Source organism: Etheostoma spectabile, unplaced genomic scaffold (assembly GCF_008692095.1).
Source record: "Etheostoma spectabile isolate EspeVRDwgs_2016 unplaced genomic scaffold, UIUC_Espe_1.0 scaffold00006535, whole genome shotgun sequence".
In the NCBI taxonomy this organism is placed as follows: Eukaryota; Metazoa; Chordata; class Actinopteri; order Perciformes; family Percidae; genus Etheostoma; species Etheostoma spectabile.
Genome location: NW_022603395.1, coordinates 35,897 through 52,072, shown reverse-complemented (window position 1 = coordinate 52,072; position 16,176 = coordinate 35,897). Strand labels below are relative to the sequence as shown.

The window sequence follows — 16,176 nt, the reverse complement described above, 5'->3', positions numbered from 1 at the left end:
TTATACGTCAAAGTTTTCAGTAGGTACTCTGTAATCACAGAAAGATAAAATATAAGCACACTTATATACCAAGTTGGCTGAAATGACTCTAAATGCTACCCTGTCCCCCGAATGTTGAATGCTGCAAAAACAACAATTCTAAAATAGATTCTTTACAACTCAAAATCAACTTAGATTATAACACAGCTCATATTTACTTATCTGTATCATCCCTATCACTATCAGAGCCTTCATCACATGAAGGTCTTCCTCTGTTTCCTGTCAAACATTTGCACAATTTTGCAACGACATAAATCAACACAACAGTCTTGCAGACATACAGGGACATCTTCCTGTCTCACATCTGCTATGCTTACAACTGCAGAGGACTGCCTGCAGCAACCTTTCAGGGACAGGAGGTCTAGTCCTCCAGGTCTCTGTTAACTCACCATCCTCGAGGTGCCATCCATTGCCAACGGGTGAAGGGACACACATTATACCTTTCAGAGAATGTCTCATGATGGCTGCTTGGTAGTTTGCCCTTGTGTAGTGTTGGTAAAGGGCGTCACTTGTCGGGGGCGTGGATAGTTCTGGCAAAGCTGACGACGCCATGCAGGATGCTTCGTGTCCTGCATCGTTCACATTTTTGGCAGATGACTGGCCATACAGGTGGCACACATGTCTAGGTTAAAACTGGTACCCAGATTTGGAAATTAACTCAGATATTCCTCTTTCTTACAAGCAACAGAAAAGCCTTTCTTTGGCCTTTGCCATTAAAGGAACTTGTAGAGTCCCAGCCTGAGAAGGTACGGATCCCAATAAGTGCCAAACAGACACTCGTACCAAGAGCTGATGACACCATAGCTAAGTCAATGAGCCTTGTTTGGTTACTAACCCCGGTAAATATTGATGAAAAGATAATGAACAACTCCACATGCTACACACTGGACCTTTAAAGGACCGGAAGTGGAAGAAGTTCTCATTGGTCACGAGGAATCTGGTCAACCATCCTGAATCATTTCATTCATTGCTTCATAACAATAAGCTGACATATTCCTGGAAGTGTGATCCTGTCCAGACTCAGCTGATCAGCAGTGAGAGACAGGAGGAGACTCTCCGTCCTCCACAGGACACAGAGACACTGAAGAGCCAGGAGACCAGAACCTAAACCCAGGATAGAGAGTCTGAGTGGATGAGGTGTTGAAGGTGTGGAGGTGGATCAGTGAGTCAGAGGAGACTGTGTAGAAGGACAGAGAGCCAGCAGGACAGTCCACATACACTGCTACTCTACCAGAGACACGGGAGGAGGAGATGGGTGTTCTTATGTAATTGTGACAGACGAGTACCCACCATCAGAGCAGATCAGACTCCAGGAATGATCATTATGTCCAAACCCACAGTCAACACTGTCTCCTCTCCTCCTGATTCCTCTGTAACTCACTGATATATAAACCCTTCTTCTGGTCTGACCTCCCAGTAACAGCGACCAGTCAGACCATCTCTACACAGCAGCTGAGGATAGAACTCAAACCTCTCTGGATGACCAGGATATGGCTGATCCTCCTGCACCCGGGTCACCTTCCTGTTGTTGTCAGACAGTTGAGGTTCCTGTGCACCGTGTTGGTGTCGACTGTGAGTTCACAGGAATCTGACGGAGAGAACGAGACACAACACAGCTGCAGTTATTAACCAATCAGCTCTTTGGTGATGACATCACAGGGTTTGAATGAGTGATGTCACAGTCTGATGAATGAAATTAAAAAACACTTACACTTCCTCAGACCTGGTGTCAACCATCTGACTCCAGCAGCTCCACCCTGAAAGGAGGGGGGGGGGGGGGGGGCATTACATCACTCTCTCACACAGCTTGGTTCTGATCTAATGTAGCGCTGAGATTCACTCATTATATTCATTCCTAGTTCCGTCTCTCTCTCTAACCTGTCTCTCTCTCTAACCTGAATAATACCTTCCATTATATTAATGTCCAGAATGTGATTTCAAGGCTGTGAAACTGAAAATATGAAGACATACGATTTGAACAGAAATATTTGACAGGCCTTGGTTTGGGACACATTCTTGATGTAAACAAGGTTTGATCTAATTCTGAGAAGGAACCACAACCTGGAAATCTATTTTAACCCAGAAGATTCTTCAGGGCCCGATTCACAATTTCTTGTCCCCCTGGCAACAACCACCCCCCCCCCCCCCCCCAGTCTCATCATCAGAGCATATAGCCTATACTACTAATAACCAATCAGGAGCATATAGCCTATACTACTAATAACCAATCAGGAGCATATAGCCTATACTACTATAACCAATCAGGAGCATATAGCCTATACTACTAATAACCAATCAGGCTTCTGCATGGCTCAGTGGAGATGGATGTATTTACAACAGCCTCCAATTTATGAAAAGCATTAAGAGACAGAAACAGATGCTCAACGTTTAACAAAACTTTTTATAATAATCTTTCACAGAACTTAATTATACATGTTTCATATGTAGCCAATCAGAAACCTTTAGACTGCAACAGTGACATAAAGCAGAAAGCTAGGGAGCCATCACTTAAAACAAGAGATTATTTCTAATATGCAAAATGGAAATAATCACCAGCCATGAAGCAGGCAATTTGTGCGCATTATTATTAGTGTGTATATTATATTAGTGTGTACAGAGAAAAAGTCAAGATCGAGTTTATTGTTTTGCAATAACTATATCTACTTTTATGTTGATACTATATATTCTTATTATTTTATTTCAACAAATGTGCCTTACAACTGGCCTCCTCATCTTCCTCCTCCTGATCCCTCTCTACCTCTCACTGAATCTGCAGCCTCCTCTTCCTGCATGTACATCACTTTCTCTCTCTCTCACACACACACACACACACACACACACACACACCACACACACACACACACACACACACACACACACACACACACACACACACACACACACGGAAAGAGTGTTTTGAGTGACTTTTTGAATCTAGAGTCATACTCTCCCAGCACAAGAGGAACTTAGAGAAATAACTGGTCCAGACGTCAGAGTCCGTCTCTATACAATAACATGAGCCATGCAGCACCGGCAGCTGACATTTAAACCTCTAGATAACTAGTCTGCCTAAAGAGGAGATTAAGCTTCATCCACACAGAAAAGCACATCGCCTTGTGCTAAGCTAGGCTAACCCTGTCCTGGACCTCTCTTTGTGTAGTTAAAACTGATTTGATCCCAGGTTAGATGGAAAAAGGATGTTTCCTAAAACCACAGACAGATATCTGTCAAACTTAAATCAACTATTAAAAAGGGAGTTATCATTTTAGTTCCTGGAGATGTTCTCCTTTAAAACTTCCTCCACTAATATCTCCTTTATGTTGATCAGTGTGTGTACCTGAGAGTGTCCAGTCTCCAGAGAGGATCCTTCAGTCCCGCTGACAGCAGCTTCACTCCTGAGTCCCCTGGATGATTGTAGCTCAGGTCCAGCTCTCTCAGATGGGAGGGGTTGGAGCTCAGAGCTGAGACCAGAGAAGAACAGCCTTCCTCTGAGATCAGACAGCCTGACAGACTGGAAACACACAGAACAACACACAGGAAGCCTCTGTCAAACACGTGGGCCATGTCCTAGTTCTTTTCTCTTTGTTGTCCAGGTACATTTTAGTCCAGATTTAGAATAATTTTTAAAATTATCTTCGGTATTTAATTATTTAACAACAAAAGCCTGTTAAAATGGATTACAAATCCTTATAAAAGTACCTTTGGTTCTACAAAATAATAGTTATATGATTAATAACTACTGCTGAAGTTTATCATATAAAGAGACACAAAGCTACGTCAGCTGTTGATCAACTACAGTTAGTCAGAGTTTAAATGGTCATCAGTTGAACGGGTTAATGAATCCTGACCTGAGAGTCTCCAGAGTGCAGTGTGGACTCTTCAGTCCATCAGAGATCAGCTTCCCTCCTGAATCCTGCAGGTTGTTGTTACTCAGGTCCAGCTCTCTCAGACTAGAGGACTGGGAGCTGAGACTGAGGACAGAGCTTCACAGCTTCTCTCTGACAGGTTACAGCCACTCAGCCTGGAGAGACAACAGGAAACAAGACGGATAACATGTGTTTAAATGTTGAGTCTGGACATTTTGTGTATTTAGATTAAATCCTTTTCAGTTTAAATTCTGATATTTCTAAACAAGTTGTAGATCACTACTCAAGAATGAACCAGGTATCAACGTCATATGATATTAAAACAAGAATTTCTAGATCCCAGCCACAGTTCATATTGCATGCTTTATGGTATGATTATAAATAAAAATGAAATACTTAGGAATCATTCAAAGATTTTCTGAAATTAGTCCTGACATAAGAAGGGCTGTTTAAATAAAAGGAAGCTTAAAGTTTTAAAAAATATCTCAAATTAAAGACAATCAGTAAGTTGGTCTGACCTGAGAGTCTCCAGAGTGCAGTGTGGACTCTTCAGTCCATCAGAGATCAGCTTCCCTCCTGAATCCTGCAGGTTGTTGTTACTCAGGTCCAGCTCTCTCAGACTAGAGGACTGGGAGCTGAGAACTGAGGACAGAGCTTCCCAGCTTCTCTCTGACAGGTTACAGCCACTCAGCCTGGAGAGACAACAGGAAGTTATTTATTATTAACTCCTGTTATTAAAAGATAGCAGAGTATTTATTGATGAATAAATCCCACGTACAGAGCTTTGTTGGAGGCTTTGACCACTGGCAGCAGCCTCAGAAGAGCCTCCTCTGAAGCAGAGTATTTCTTCAGGTCAAACACGTCCAGATCTTCTTCTGATGACAGTAAGATGAAGACCAGAGCTGACCACTGAGCAGGAGACAGATTATGTGCGGAGAGACGTCCTGATCTCAGGAACCGTTGGATCTGCTCCACTAGAGAACGATCATTCAGTTCATTCAGACAGTGGAACAGATTGATGCTTCTCTCTGCAGACAGATCCTCATCCATCTTCTTCTTGATGTACTTTACTGTTTCCTGATTCATCTTTGATCTACTTCCTGTCTGTGTCAGCAGACCTCTTAGGAGATTCTGATTTGTCTGCAGAGAAAGACCCAGGAGGAAGCGGAGGAACAAGTCCAGGTGTCCATTTGGACTCTGTAAGGCCTTGTCCACAGCACTCTGGTAGAACTGTGTTGATGATGTTTGTTCTTCTGCCAGCAGGTTGACTCCAGAGTTGGTGAAGGTCAGATGGACATGAAGAGCAGCCATAAACTCCTGGACACTCAGATGGACGAAGCAGAACACCTTGTCCTGGTACAGTCCTCTCTCCTCTTTAAAGATTTGTGTGAAGACTCCTGAGACCACTGAGGCTGCTCTGATATCGATGCCACACTCTGTCAGGTCTGATTCATAGAAGATCAGGTTGCCTTTCTGCAGCTGCTCGAAAGCCAGTTTTCCCAAAGACTCCATCATCTTCCTGCTCTCTGGACTCCAGGTTGGATCCGTCTCACCTCCTCCATCATACTTGATGTTCTTCACTTTGGACTGAACCACCAGGAAGTGGATGTACATCTCAGTCAGGGTCTTGGGCAGCTCCCTTCTCTCTCTGGTTTTCAACATGTCCTCCAGAACTGTAGCAGTGATCCAGCAGAAGACTGGGATGTGGCACATGATGTGGAGGCTTTGTGAGGTCTTGATGTGGGAGATGATTCTGCTGGCCTGCTCCTCATCTCTGAATCTCTTCCTGAAGTACTCCTCCTTTTGGGCATCATTAAACCCTCTGACCTCTGTCACCATGTCAACACACCCAGGAGGGATCTGATTGGCTGCTGCAGGTCGTGTGGTTATCCAGAGGCGAGCAGAGGGAAGCAGATCCCCCCTGATGAGGTTTGTCAGCAGCACACCCACTGAGGTGGTCTCTGTAACATCAGTCAGGATTTTAGTGTTGAGGAAGTCCAGAGGAAGTCGACACTCATCCAGACCGTCAAAGATGAAGACCACCGGGAACTCTTCAAACCGGCAGATTCCTGCTTCTTTGGTTTCACTAAAGAAGTAATCAACAAGTTCCACCAAGCTGAACTTTCTCTCTTTCAGCACATTCAGCTCTCTGAAGGTGAAGGGGAATGTGAACTGGATGTCCTGGTTGGCTTTGCCTTCAGCCCAGTCCAGAGTGAACTTCTGGGTTAAGACTGTTTTCCCGATGCCAGCCACTCCGGTTGTCATCACTGCTCTGATTGGTTCATCTCTTCCAGGTGGGGTTTTAAAGATGTCTTCTTGTCTGATTATTGTTTCTGGTCTGTCTGGTTTCCTGGATGCTGTTTCAATCTGTCTGACCTCATGTTCATCATTGACCCCTGCAGCCCCTCCCTTCATGAGGTAGATCTCTGTGAACATCTGATCCAGAACGGTTTGGTTTCCTGCTTTAGCAATCAACACACTCTGGAACTTCCTGTTTAGCTTAGATTTGAGTTTATGCTTAGAAACTTCTGCTGGACTTCCTGAATGAACACAGAACAAAGAAGACCAGTAGGTGATTTACAAAGAAACAGGAACATACTCTGACCCTTCTCTGGAGACATTAGTAAACGTCCCATTAGTCCAGCAAGTTAAATCTTTAGAGAAATCCTCTTACTGCTCTGCAGACGGTCAGCCAGCTCGTCCTGCTTCATTCTCCTCAGGAAGTGGAGTGTGATCTTCAGAAACGCCTCTCTGCTCCTCCTCTGCTCTTCATCCTCACCCTCCCTCTGACTCTCTGAGCATTCTGGGTAATCTGGTCTCAGAAGCTTCTGGATCTTCTTCAGCTCGTTCTTCACAAAAGTGATGATGTTGTCCTCCAGCAGCTGGAACAGAAGATTATATGAATGACAATCAGACTGAAATCCTGGAAGCAGACCAGATCCATGATGGACAGACTGAGGACCCTCTGGTCTGAACAGGGCAGCATGGAGATGATTGGGAACACAATAGATGTAAAAGTAGTTGGTGTACATGTACAGACCCTAAAGATGGAGTCCAGGGGGGTTTGATGCTGCTGGGCAGACTGACCACTGGGACCCTCTGAGCTCTCCTGGTCCACTCTGTGGAGGAATCAGGAAGAATTAGCTCCCATCATGTCTGTCCACGCAGAGACACACACAAGGTAAAGGTCCTATGACTTAAAGTGTTAGGAGCGGGGAGAAGAGCTTAGATGACTCTTGTCCTGACCCAGGTGACACAGACATTTACTAAGGTTGCTGGGAGGAAGGGGGGTGCACATAAAGTTACCCTGGAAGAAGCACTTTGAGACACACATATCTGAATTGGTCCAGACCAGGTCCAATATCAAACTGAGATCTACAGTTGAAGACCAGTCTTACTGGACAGCTTTCAGATGTGAGAATATAAATATATGCGCAGAAGAAAGATAGAATTTACAGTATAGAGAAAACAGTATAAAAATAACAGTAAACCTTTAGCCATGAAAAAAAAACCTTTAGAATAATTGATCGGTTAAGAACCGTTTCCAGGTAGAGTGTCCAGGTAGATTATTAATTAGTTAATTGCACAGTGAAAGAGTTGCTGATGACAGAGAGATGCTGAAAATAAACTCAGATTTTGGTTGAAACATGACTCAGCAATATTAAGATATTATAATATTATTAACAGCTGACCTCTTTCCAGCAGTGGGTTGTTGACCTTTAAAGTCAATGAGGCCTTGATGTGACCAGTCACTCTTGAAGGACACACAGCTGGGTCCAGGTCCAGCAGAGTCTGGTGTCTGATGGATCCTGTTACACAGAGAGTAAGACCAACAGGGATGGAAATCCACATTTTGGTATTCAGACACAAAAACTGCTGCAGATACAAGCAGCAACTAAAACAAGACTAACACAAAGAAGTTCAATGAACTAGACAAAAAACTGGGTTCAAAAGCTCAAACACCAGATATACAGGACCAGACCAGATCCAGTATTTACCTAAAGTCAAGAGATGAAGACTGGTTTAACTGGACAGCTTTCAGATGGAGAATATAAATATATGTGAAGAAGAAAGATGCTGAGAATAAACTTCAAAAAATATTTTAGAGACATAAAAGTTAAAGCATGACTCAGCAATATTATAATATTATTAACAGCTGACCTCGATCCAGCAGAGGGTTGATCTCCTTTAAAGTCAAAGCGTCCATCCTTTGACCGATCGCTCTCAATCGACACACAGCTGGGTTCAGGATCAGGATCAGGATCAGGATCAGGTTGGTCTGGTCTCTGATGGGTCCTGATAGAAAAACACATGTATTGAGGGTCATGTTCAGTAGTCTCTTAGAGCCAGACCTTCCTCCTCCACAGCTCTGCAGAGGAAGGTCTGGCTAGTCCTAGTATTTTCATTTCATTTTTAATTTACAAAAAGTTAAATAAATGAGGATTTTTAATATAAAAGTAGTCTTGATTAATCACTAGTCAATCATTAATTCCGACGATCGACTAAGAAAATTTAATCGAATGCCCATCCCTATTTATCAGCATCTGTTTAGACCAATCACAGTCATCGTGGGCGGGGCTAAGCTCTCAGGAAGTCTCAGGAAGGACCGGCTGGAGTGTGGAGAGTGCACCTGGACGACAGGCTACAGTGGGCTGGAAACACAGAGACCCTCTACAAGAAGACCCCCCCCCCCCCAATGAGACAACATGACTCCTAGTTGTTGGACAACTCACCTCTGTCTTCGGCTTTCAATCTGTTCCTCCCCGTCCTTCTGTCTTCGCCTCTTCCTTCTCTCCTCCTCCATTTTAATTGGCCCTTCCATTACAGGTCTCCTTGTTTTTAAAGTGGGTGTGTCTCCGTGGACCAGTGGCTCTTCATGGACACACAGCTGGGCCCAGGTTCAGCAGGATCTGGTCTCTGATGGGTCCTGTTAGAAAGAGAGGAAGATCTCCAGAAACTAGAAGCTATCCAGCAGATAATAAAGAGTGAAGCTGGTGGCTGGATGATTTCTGTCCTTCATTATTACATCACATTACATGTCCTTCAGCGGACGCTTTCATCCAGAGACACTTACAACTGAGAGACATGGCAGAGGTCCCACGCCTCTGGAGACACTAGGGTTACAGGTCCTGCTCAGGGACACATTGGCTGATGTATGGCAGTGGGAATCGAACCCTGATCTCCCACACCAAAGACATGTGTCATATCCCCTTAATCTTTCTGTCCTCTAATGGAGACAAGACTCCATTAAGACCCAGTCTCAGCTTCCTGTCCTGGGCCTCCTCCTCCACACAGCACTACAACAGTAACAGTGGCATTTTATTCTGAAAGGCTCCAGAGGAAACAGTAGAGTCCTGTTGGGTCTGACTTCACGCTGGTGGAGACGACGGTTTGATCTCTGAGAGCAGCCCCATCTTCTAACTCAGCCTGAATGCAACACCAAGGACTTTCAACAAACACACACACACACACACACACACACACACACACACACACACACACACACACACACACACACACACCTCCCCCCATTATAATGAAGCTGTTTGTGAACCTCTCTCTGAAACTCGTGTTGTTCCGAACAGACGAGTTCAAGGGAGAGAAAAAACTGCGTCACACAGTTATGGTTACACCCCCCCCCCATTAAAATGAGAGTGTATCTTACCTCCTAACCCTTCATCTGGAGCTCCACTGCGAGAGAAAGAACTGCGTCTCAGCCTCACTGGACTGTCAACAACTCAGGTGAGTTATTTCCTGATGAGTCACAGCCCCACCTGGCAGGAAGCACTTTCACAATAGAGCTTTAAGGTTCATTATTAAATGATGGAGGAACAACAGTCTAGAAAATCAGACAGCAAACTAAAACCTAGAGTGGCCCAGACACTGGCAGACCTCCACAGAGTCCAACCTGCTGGACAGTGCAGGAAGAAGAAGAAGAATAATAATGAGAAGAAGAAGAAGCACAACAACAGGTTGATTATTAACTGATGGAGGAACAACAGTCTAGAAACTAAGACCTCCAGTGGTCCAGCCGGGTCGACACAGATGTGCACGCTCACTTCTCTTGTTTCTCATTTCCTTATATTTGTGTTGTGGCTTTTGCATTTCTCTTGACCCGTCTGGGCCACCGTACAATCTGCATCACCAGAGAGAGGTGGCATGAAACTACCAGCAGATATCTGACATCCATCTCCAGTCTGTCAAATAACCTGAGATCCCAACGCCCTGACCCCCATGTCTCCAGGGACAGATGTGCAAACAATGGTCTATTTAGCAGCTAAATAACACAAAGAATGAAACCTTTATATTACCCAATAGAAACTATTATTATTATTCAGATGATTATGGAACTGATGTGTAGAAGTAATGAATGTCATGGATACCAAGTAGCAATTTAATGTAATCAACTAAAAGTGTGATTTTTCTTATGAAAGATAGAGAAGTAAGTGTACAAGGCAAGGCAGCTTTATCTGTAGAGCACATTTCAGCAACAGGGCAATTCAAAGTGCTTTACACAACATCAGTTAAACAGATAAAACACAAGTAAAAACAGTTAAAAATCATAAGCATATAAAACGCATGAATAGACAGTTAAAACCAAAATAGACACATAAAACACAAGAATAAAAGTTACAGTGCAGCATAAGAAATTTAATTGTTTCAAAACACATCTACTGTTCCCCGCTTGGGAAATTATGTCACTCAGTTCTGTCCCTGACAGAAGGAAAATATCAATGATATTTTTACTTTTAGCTTTTATCTGGCCCCTGGCAGCAGATTTTTCGTGCACTTTTCCAACAGTGCGTCACTCACCCGTGTCTGTTCGTTAAAGAAATGAGCATTCATTTAAAGAAAGGCAGCATCAAAAAGAAAGGTCTTCAGCCTTGATTTAAAAGAACTGAGAGTAGCAGCGGATCTGCAGGTTTCTGGGAGTTTATTCCAGATATGAGGAGCATAGAAACTGAAAGCTGCTTCACCCTGTTTAGTTCTGACTCTGGGACAGAAAGTAGACCTGTCCCAGATGACCTGAGAGGTCTGGGGTGGTCATAGTGTAGTAGCAGATCAGAAATGTATTTTGGACCTAAACCGTTAAGTGATTTATAAACTAGCAAAAGTACTTTTAAATCAATTCTTTGAGACACAGGAAGCCAGTGTAAAGACTTCAGAACTGGAGTGATGTGATCCAGTCTCTTGGTCTTAGTGAGGACTCGAGCAGCAGCGTTCTGAATCAGCTGCAGCTGTCTGATGGATTTTTTAGGGAGACCTGTAAAGACCCCGTTACAGTAGTCAAGTCTACTGAAGATGAAAGCATGGACCAGTTTTTCCAAGTCCTGTTGACACATAAGTCCTTTAACCCTTGATATGTTCTTAAGGTGATAGTAGGCTGACTTTGTAATTGTCTTAATGTGGCTGTTAAAATTCAGGTCTGAGTCCATGACTACACCAAGATTTCTGGCTTTGTCTGTTGTTTTTAACATTGTTGTTTGAAGCTGAGCGCAGACTTTTAATCGTTCCTCTTTTGCTCCAAAAACAACCACCTCAGTTTTTCCTTCATTTAATTTCAGAAAGTTCTGGCACATCCAGCCATTAACTTGTTCGATGCACTTAGTCAGTTTTTGTATTGGACTATAGTCCCCTGGCGATAAGGTTATGTAAATTTGTGTGTCGTCCGCATAACTATGGTAACTTATTTTGTTGTTTTCCATAATCTGGGCTAGTGGTAGCATGTAGATGTTAAACAGAAGAGGCCCCAGAATAGAGCCTTGGGGAACTCCGCAGGTCATATTTGTATGCTCGGATGCATAATTACCTATTGACACAAAGTAATCCCTATTCTTTAGGTAGGATTCAAACCAGTTTAGTACTGAGCCAGAAAGTCCCACCCAGTTTTCCAATCGGTTTAGTAATATGTCGTGGTCTACTGTGTCAAATGCAGCACTGAGATCAAGTAATACTAAGACTGAAATTTTGCCACTATCTGTGTTAAGGTGGATGTCATTAAAAACTTTGACGAGAGCCGTCTCAGTGCTGTGGTGTGGTCGGAAACCCGACTGAAAGGTATCAAAACTGTTGTTTAGTGACAGGAAATGGCTAAGTTGTAGAAAAACCGCTTTTTCAATGATTTTACTTAAAAACGGAAGGTTTGATATCGGCCTATAGTTGCTCATTAGTGATGTGTCTAGATTGTTCTTTTTTAAGAGTGGCTTGATTACTGCAGTTTTCAGGGCCTGTGGAAAGATTCCTGACAGAAGAGACAAGTTCACAATCTGTAGAAGATCAGAAGCCAAACAAGTCGAAACACAACAACACCCGTTGGTAGAATATCAAGGCAACAGGAGGAGGATTTCAGATGTTGTATAATGTCCTCCAGGTTTTCATGGTTGATTATATGAAATTCTGTCATATTGGAACTAGTTTTGCTTGAACACTGTGACAACACATATCCTGAACTTGATATGGAGGCACCGACTGTTTGTCTAATCTTCTGAATTTTGTCTTTGAAGAAGGATGCAAAGTCATTGCAGGCCTTGGTAGATAAAAGTTCAGATGCTACTGGTACTGGAGGGTTTGTTAATCTAAGTCCAGATGCTACTGGTACTGGAGGGTTTGTTAACCTATCAACAGTAGCAAACAAAGCACGTGAATTATTATTGTTTCTAGAGATAATATGGAGAAGTAGGACCTTTTTGCATTCCTCAGTTCCAAATTATAAATGCGAAGTCTCTCTTTATAGGTGTATAAGGACCAGGAGATTTGTTTTTCGCCATCTTCGTTCAGCTTTCCTACACTCTCTTTTTCTGTTCTCACCAGTAGGACATGTCTCCATGGAGATCTTTCTTACCAGAGACAACTTTGACCTTAGTGGGAGCAATGGCATCAATAACATTTGTAATTTTACAGTTGAAATTATCTACAAGCTCAGTGACTGAGAGCCCAGAGAGGGCGGGTGTGGAGGAGAAAAGCTGTATAAATGTGTCACTGGTGTTTTCAGTGATATACCGTTTTCTGATTATCTTTGTTTGGACACTTTTGGGCACAGAGATAGTGCCGCTAAAGAAAACACAGGAATGATCAGAGAGAGCAACGTCAGTCACCACAACCTTGGAAATGTTCAGACCCTTGGAGACAATCAAGTCCAGAGTGTGTCCCTTATTGTGAGTGGGCTCTGTCACATGCTGAGTCAGTCCATAGTTCTCAAAAACACAACCCAGTTCTTTGGTCCCCCTGTCCTGGGGGCTGTCAACATGAATGTTAAAATCACCCGCAATGATTACACAATCAAAGTTAATACAGATTATAGACAGCAGTTCAGTGAAGTCATCAATGAATGTTGCACAATATTTAGGTGGCCTGTAGATATTTAGAAACATCGCTTGAGGGGAAGACTTTAGCTGAAGAGCAACATATTAAAACAAAAACAAAATTTCCATAACATATTTGCGTACAGTGGAATGAGTCATTTAACAAAATAGCGACTCCACCTCCTTTCTTATTCACTCTATTCTCACTCATAAAACTGAAGTTAGGGGGAGCTGACTCGATGAGACCAGCAGCACTGTTATTATGGTCTAACCAGGTTTCAGATAAAAACATAAAATCTAGATTGTGCTTAATAATAAAATCATTGATTAAAAAGGATTTTCCTGCCAAAGACCTGACGTTTAGTGAGGCTAGTGTTAGTATGTTTTCATTTTTTGGGACAGGCTGTAGCTGACGAGGAATGGATGCTACATTTGCTAAGTTTGCATTTAAGTGCTTATTCACCATTATTTTCCTATTACCTATCACAACATAAACTGAGGAAGAATAGAATCCACAGGGCCCGGGCTTGTCTTGGAAAAAGTCATGGCTGAGGTGCTTGGCGTTTTGCTTTTGCTCGGGGTTGAGCCATGGGGGTAGGAAGGGGTGTATAATTGATGGGGGAAAGGGAAAAGGTGTGTGGAGACATCAGTAGAGACAGCGATGAATCCTCACAGGGTTATTGGTTGGTAAAGAGGTTTGAGGGTTGCTGAATGGGTGAATCCTCATAGCGTTCGGGGTTGGTAAAGGGGTTTGAGGGGTGCTGGACGGGTGAAGAGGGGAGTGGAGGTTTTGTGTCTCTTTGCACAGGTGGGGGCTGTGCTGGATCACTGCCGCACTTTGTTGTGTCTTCCTTTTGTTTTGATTCGTCTTGTCTCGTGTCCTTGGCAGATGTGTAGCGCAGAAAGTAAAGCAGATTAGAGGTGAACAGCTTTACTCCTGGCTTGTTGAGGAAAAGTCCTTTTGCTTTAAAAAGATGTCTGCGCTCCCAGAAAATGTTAAGATTGTCAATGAACTGCAGAGAATGGACAGTACATTCAGTTGAAAGCCATTTGTTTAGTGCCAACAGTTGGCTGAATCTCTCAGCTCCTCTTCTGACTGACGGTATAGGGCCACTGATAAACACATCTGCGTTTAGGGGGCTGACTGTGTCCAGCAGTTCCATAAAGTCCAGTTTCTGCAGTTCAGACTGTTGTGACCCTATATGCAGAATAATGTTCTTCACAGTTGGGTGTTCTGCCATGATAGCTGGGATTTCTTGGGTCAAGTCAGACACCATGTCTTTGGGAAAACAGAGTATTTTGGTGTTTTTACTGTTTTTTAAATCTTTTACAGCAGAGTCACCCACAATCAGGGTTTGAGGCCCAGTTGTTAGCTTTTTACTTTTTGAATTGCTCTCAGTCCTTACCCTGCTGTGTGGCGATGAAACGCAGTCCCGGTCATCAGATGTCTGTCCAGCGCCCTGCAGCAGAGGAGCAAATCTGTTATCCAGTTGCACACCAGGTTGTTGGGGGGGCATTTTGTTGCTTATTTTCCCTTTCGCAGCTGTCCACGGCTGTGTCCTACTAGGTACAGGGGTTGAAGAAGGAACAGAGGACAGTGGGGGCCAGTTCAGGCTGGTCTGTGAGAGGCCTGGACAAGTCTCATTAGGGAGCGAGGGGGGTGCATGACTCAGAGCAAGAGGGGAAGAGAGGAGAGAGAGAGAGGGGCGAGCAAGAGAAGAGGATTGGCCAGAAAACTCAGCCACAAAAAGAATATAAAAAGGAGAGACAGAAAGAAATGGGGGTTGTTCTTCGGGGGACCTCGGATGGACTGGACCTAAGGACAGTGCAGGACCAGACATCTTAAACTAAGAGATCGGGATTTGAACAGCGAACTGCAAGAGAAGAACTTCAGAAATATTCTTCAGTGGATTTATGAGACAAAGCCCTGGAAGATAATCTCAGCCAAACCACCTCCAGAATCATCAGAGTCTGGATTATTCTGGTTCAACTGCAGCGATGGCTGAGGAGGACAAGTTTAACTCTGTGAGCTTTGGACAAAGCCTCAAGGTTCTTAAGGTAATGTGGGAAGAAATGGTGTGGAGGGCAAGGTGTAGAACCTGGTCCCTGCCAGACTCCCTCGTTAAAGTTGCACCCAGCATTTTTCCACTGTAGTCTTTCCTGTGGTGTAGTGTGTGTTTGCATCGCAGCTCCAGAACCTGGAAGTGGAACATCATCAGTGGTGGAAGCTGAAGGTTAATCTCCCGGAAGGGGCAGATGTGCAGCAGCTGTTGCAGCCATGTCAGCACGTGCGTTACCATGGAGACAGCATCAGCTGCACCAGTGGGGGCAGAACATCTCCATATGCCTACTTGTGATGGAGGTAAGATGGCTGTCAAAAGGTCATTGATCAGTGGATGATGCAACATGGGCGTACCATCATATTTCAGGAGGTTTTGGTGTTTCCACACTGCCCCAAAGTCCTGCACTACTCCAAAAGCCCACCTGGAGTCCCTGTAGATAGTCTGGGATGAGCCTGGCAGTCTACATGCTTCAGTGAGGGCAAGGAGACCAGCAGCCTGCCCAGAGAAGGGTTTGGGAAGAGGTCTAGCAATCAAGGTTTCTGCATGGCCCACCACAGCCAACCCTACCTGTCCCTGGCCAGTGTCCGTGTCTTTTCTACTTCTGTCCCTCATGTCTCCAAGTCTTCTAGCGGTTATTTATCTCAGCTGCCAAAGACAACCTGGTGCCGTTGGTCCCGTCCAGATAGAAGATCTTCTTGACCCTGAACCCTTATCGATAAACATCGCTCGTCACAACTGGGTCCTTCAGACGTTAAGACCCCGACCTCCAACTGGTGTGATGGTGGTGGTCTCAGCTGGGACTCTTCTTCAGGGAGGACACACACACAATGAATGGAAGGAAGTCAGATAACTGGAAAGCATAGTAATGATTCATATAAATAATGGATGAATAATACACAAGGATAT

At 43.9% G+C, this 16,176-nt stretch overlaps 1 protein-coding gene, 2 long non-coding RNA genes and 1 pseudogene across 12 annotated transcripts in view; 2 read left to right on the top strand and 2 right to left on the bottom strand.

Annotated features, from left to right (window-relative positions):
• Window positions 1-281: 281 nt before the first annotated feature.
• LOC116678156 (neoverrucotoxin subunit alpha-like) lies at window positions 282-1,616 on the bottom strand (annotated as a pseudogene).
• The window catches only part of LOC116678155 (protein NLRC3), a 27,119-nt gene continuing 12,522 nt past the window's right edge, over window positions 1,580-16,176 (bottom strand). For 3 of the 10 annotated variants that reach the window (XM_032508207.1, XM_032508214.1, XM_032508213.1), the window contains 4 exons: window positions 6,580-6,787; window positions 4,684-6,445; window positions 4,424-4,597; window positions 3,266-3,550 (listed from right to left, as the gene is read on the bottom strand). In XM_032508207.1, the coding sequence (XP_032364098.1) occupies window positions 3,364-3,550; window positions 4,424-4,597; window positions 4,684-6,445; window positions 6,580-6,787 (2,331 nt within the window). In that variant the 3' untranslated portion in view covers window positions 3,266-3,363. Of the gene's footprint in view, window positions 1,628-3,264; window positions 3,551-4,423; window positions 4,598-4,683; window positions 6,446-6,579; window positions 6,788-6,945; window positions 7,025-7,597; window positions 7,715-8,066; window positions 8,202-8,638; window positions 8,833-9,570; window positions 9,634-16,176 lie in introns of those variants that run through there. The other 7 variants (XM_032508206.1, XM_032508211.1, XM_032508210.1 and 4 more) reach the window with 5 other exon arrangements.
• Window positions 8,728-16,176, top strand: part of LOC116678159 (uncharacterized) — an 18,194-nt gene continuing 10,745 nt past the window's right edge. The window contains exon 1 of the long non-coding RNA XR_004329185.1: window positions 8,728-8,803. This is a non-coding gene — a long non-coding RNA (uncharacterized LOC116678159). The remainder of the gene's footprint in view (window positions 8,804-16,176) is intronic.
• The window catches only part of LOC116678157 (uncharacterized), a 17,850-nt gene continuing 10,473 nt past the window's right edge, over window positions 8,800-16,176 (top strand). The window contains exon 1 of the long non-coding RNA XR_004329182.1: window positions 8,800-8,834. This is a non-coding gene — a long non-coding RNA (uncharacterized LOC116678157). The remainder of the gene's footprint in view (window positions 8,835-16,176) is intronic.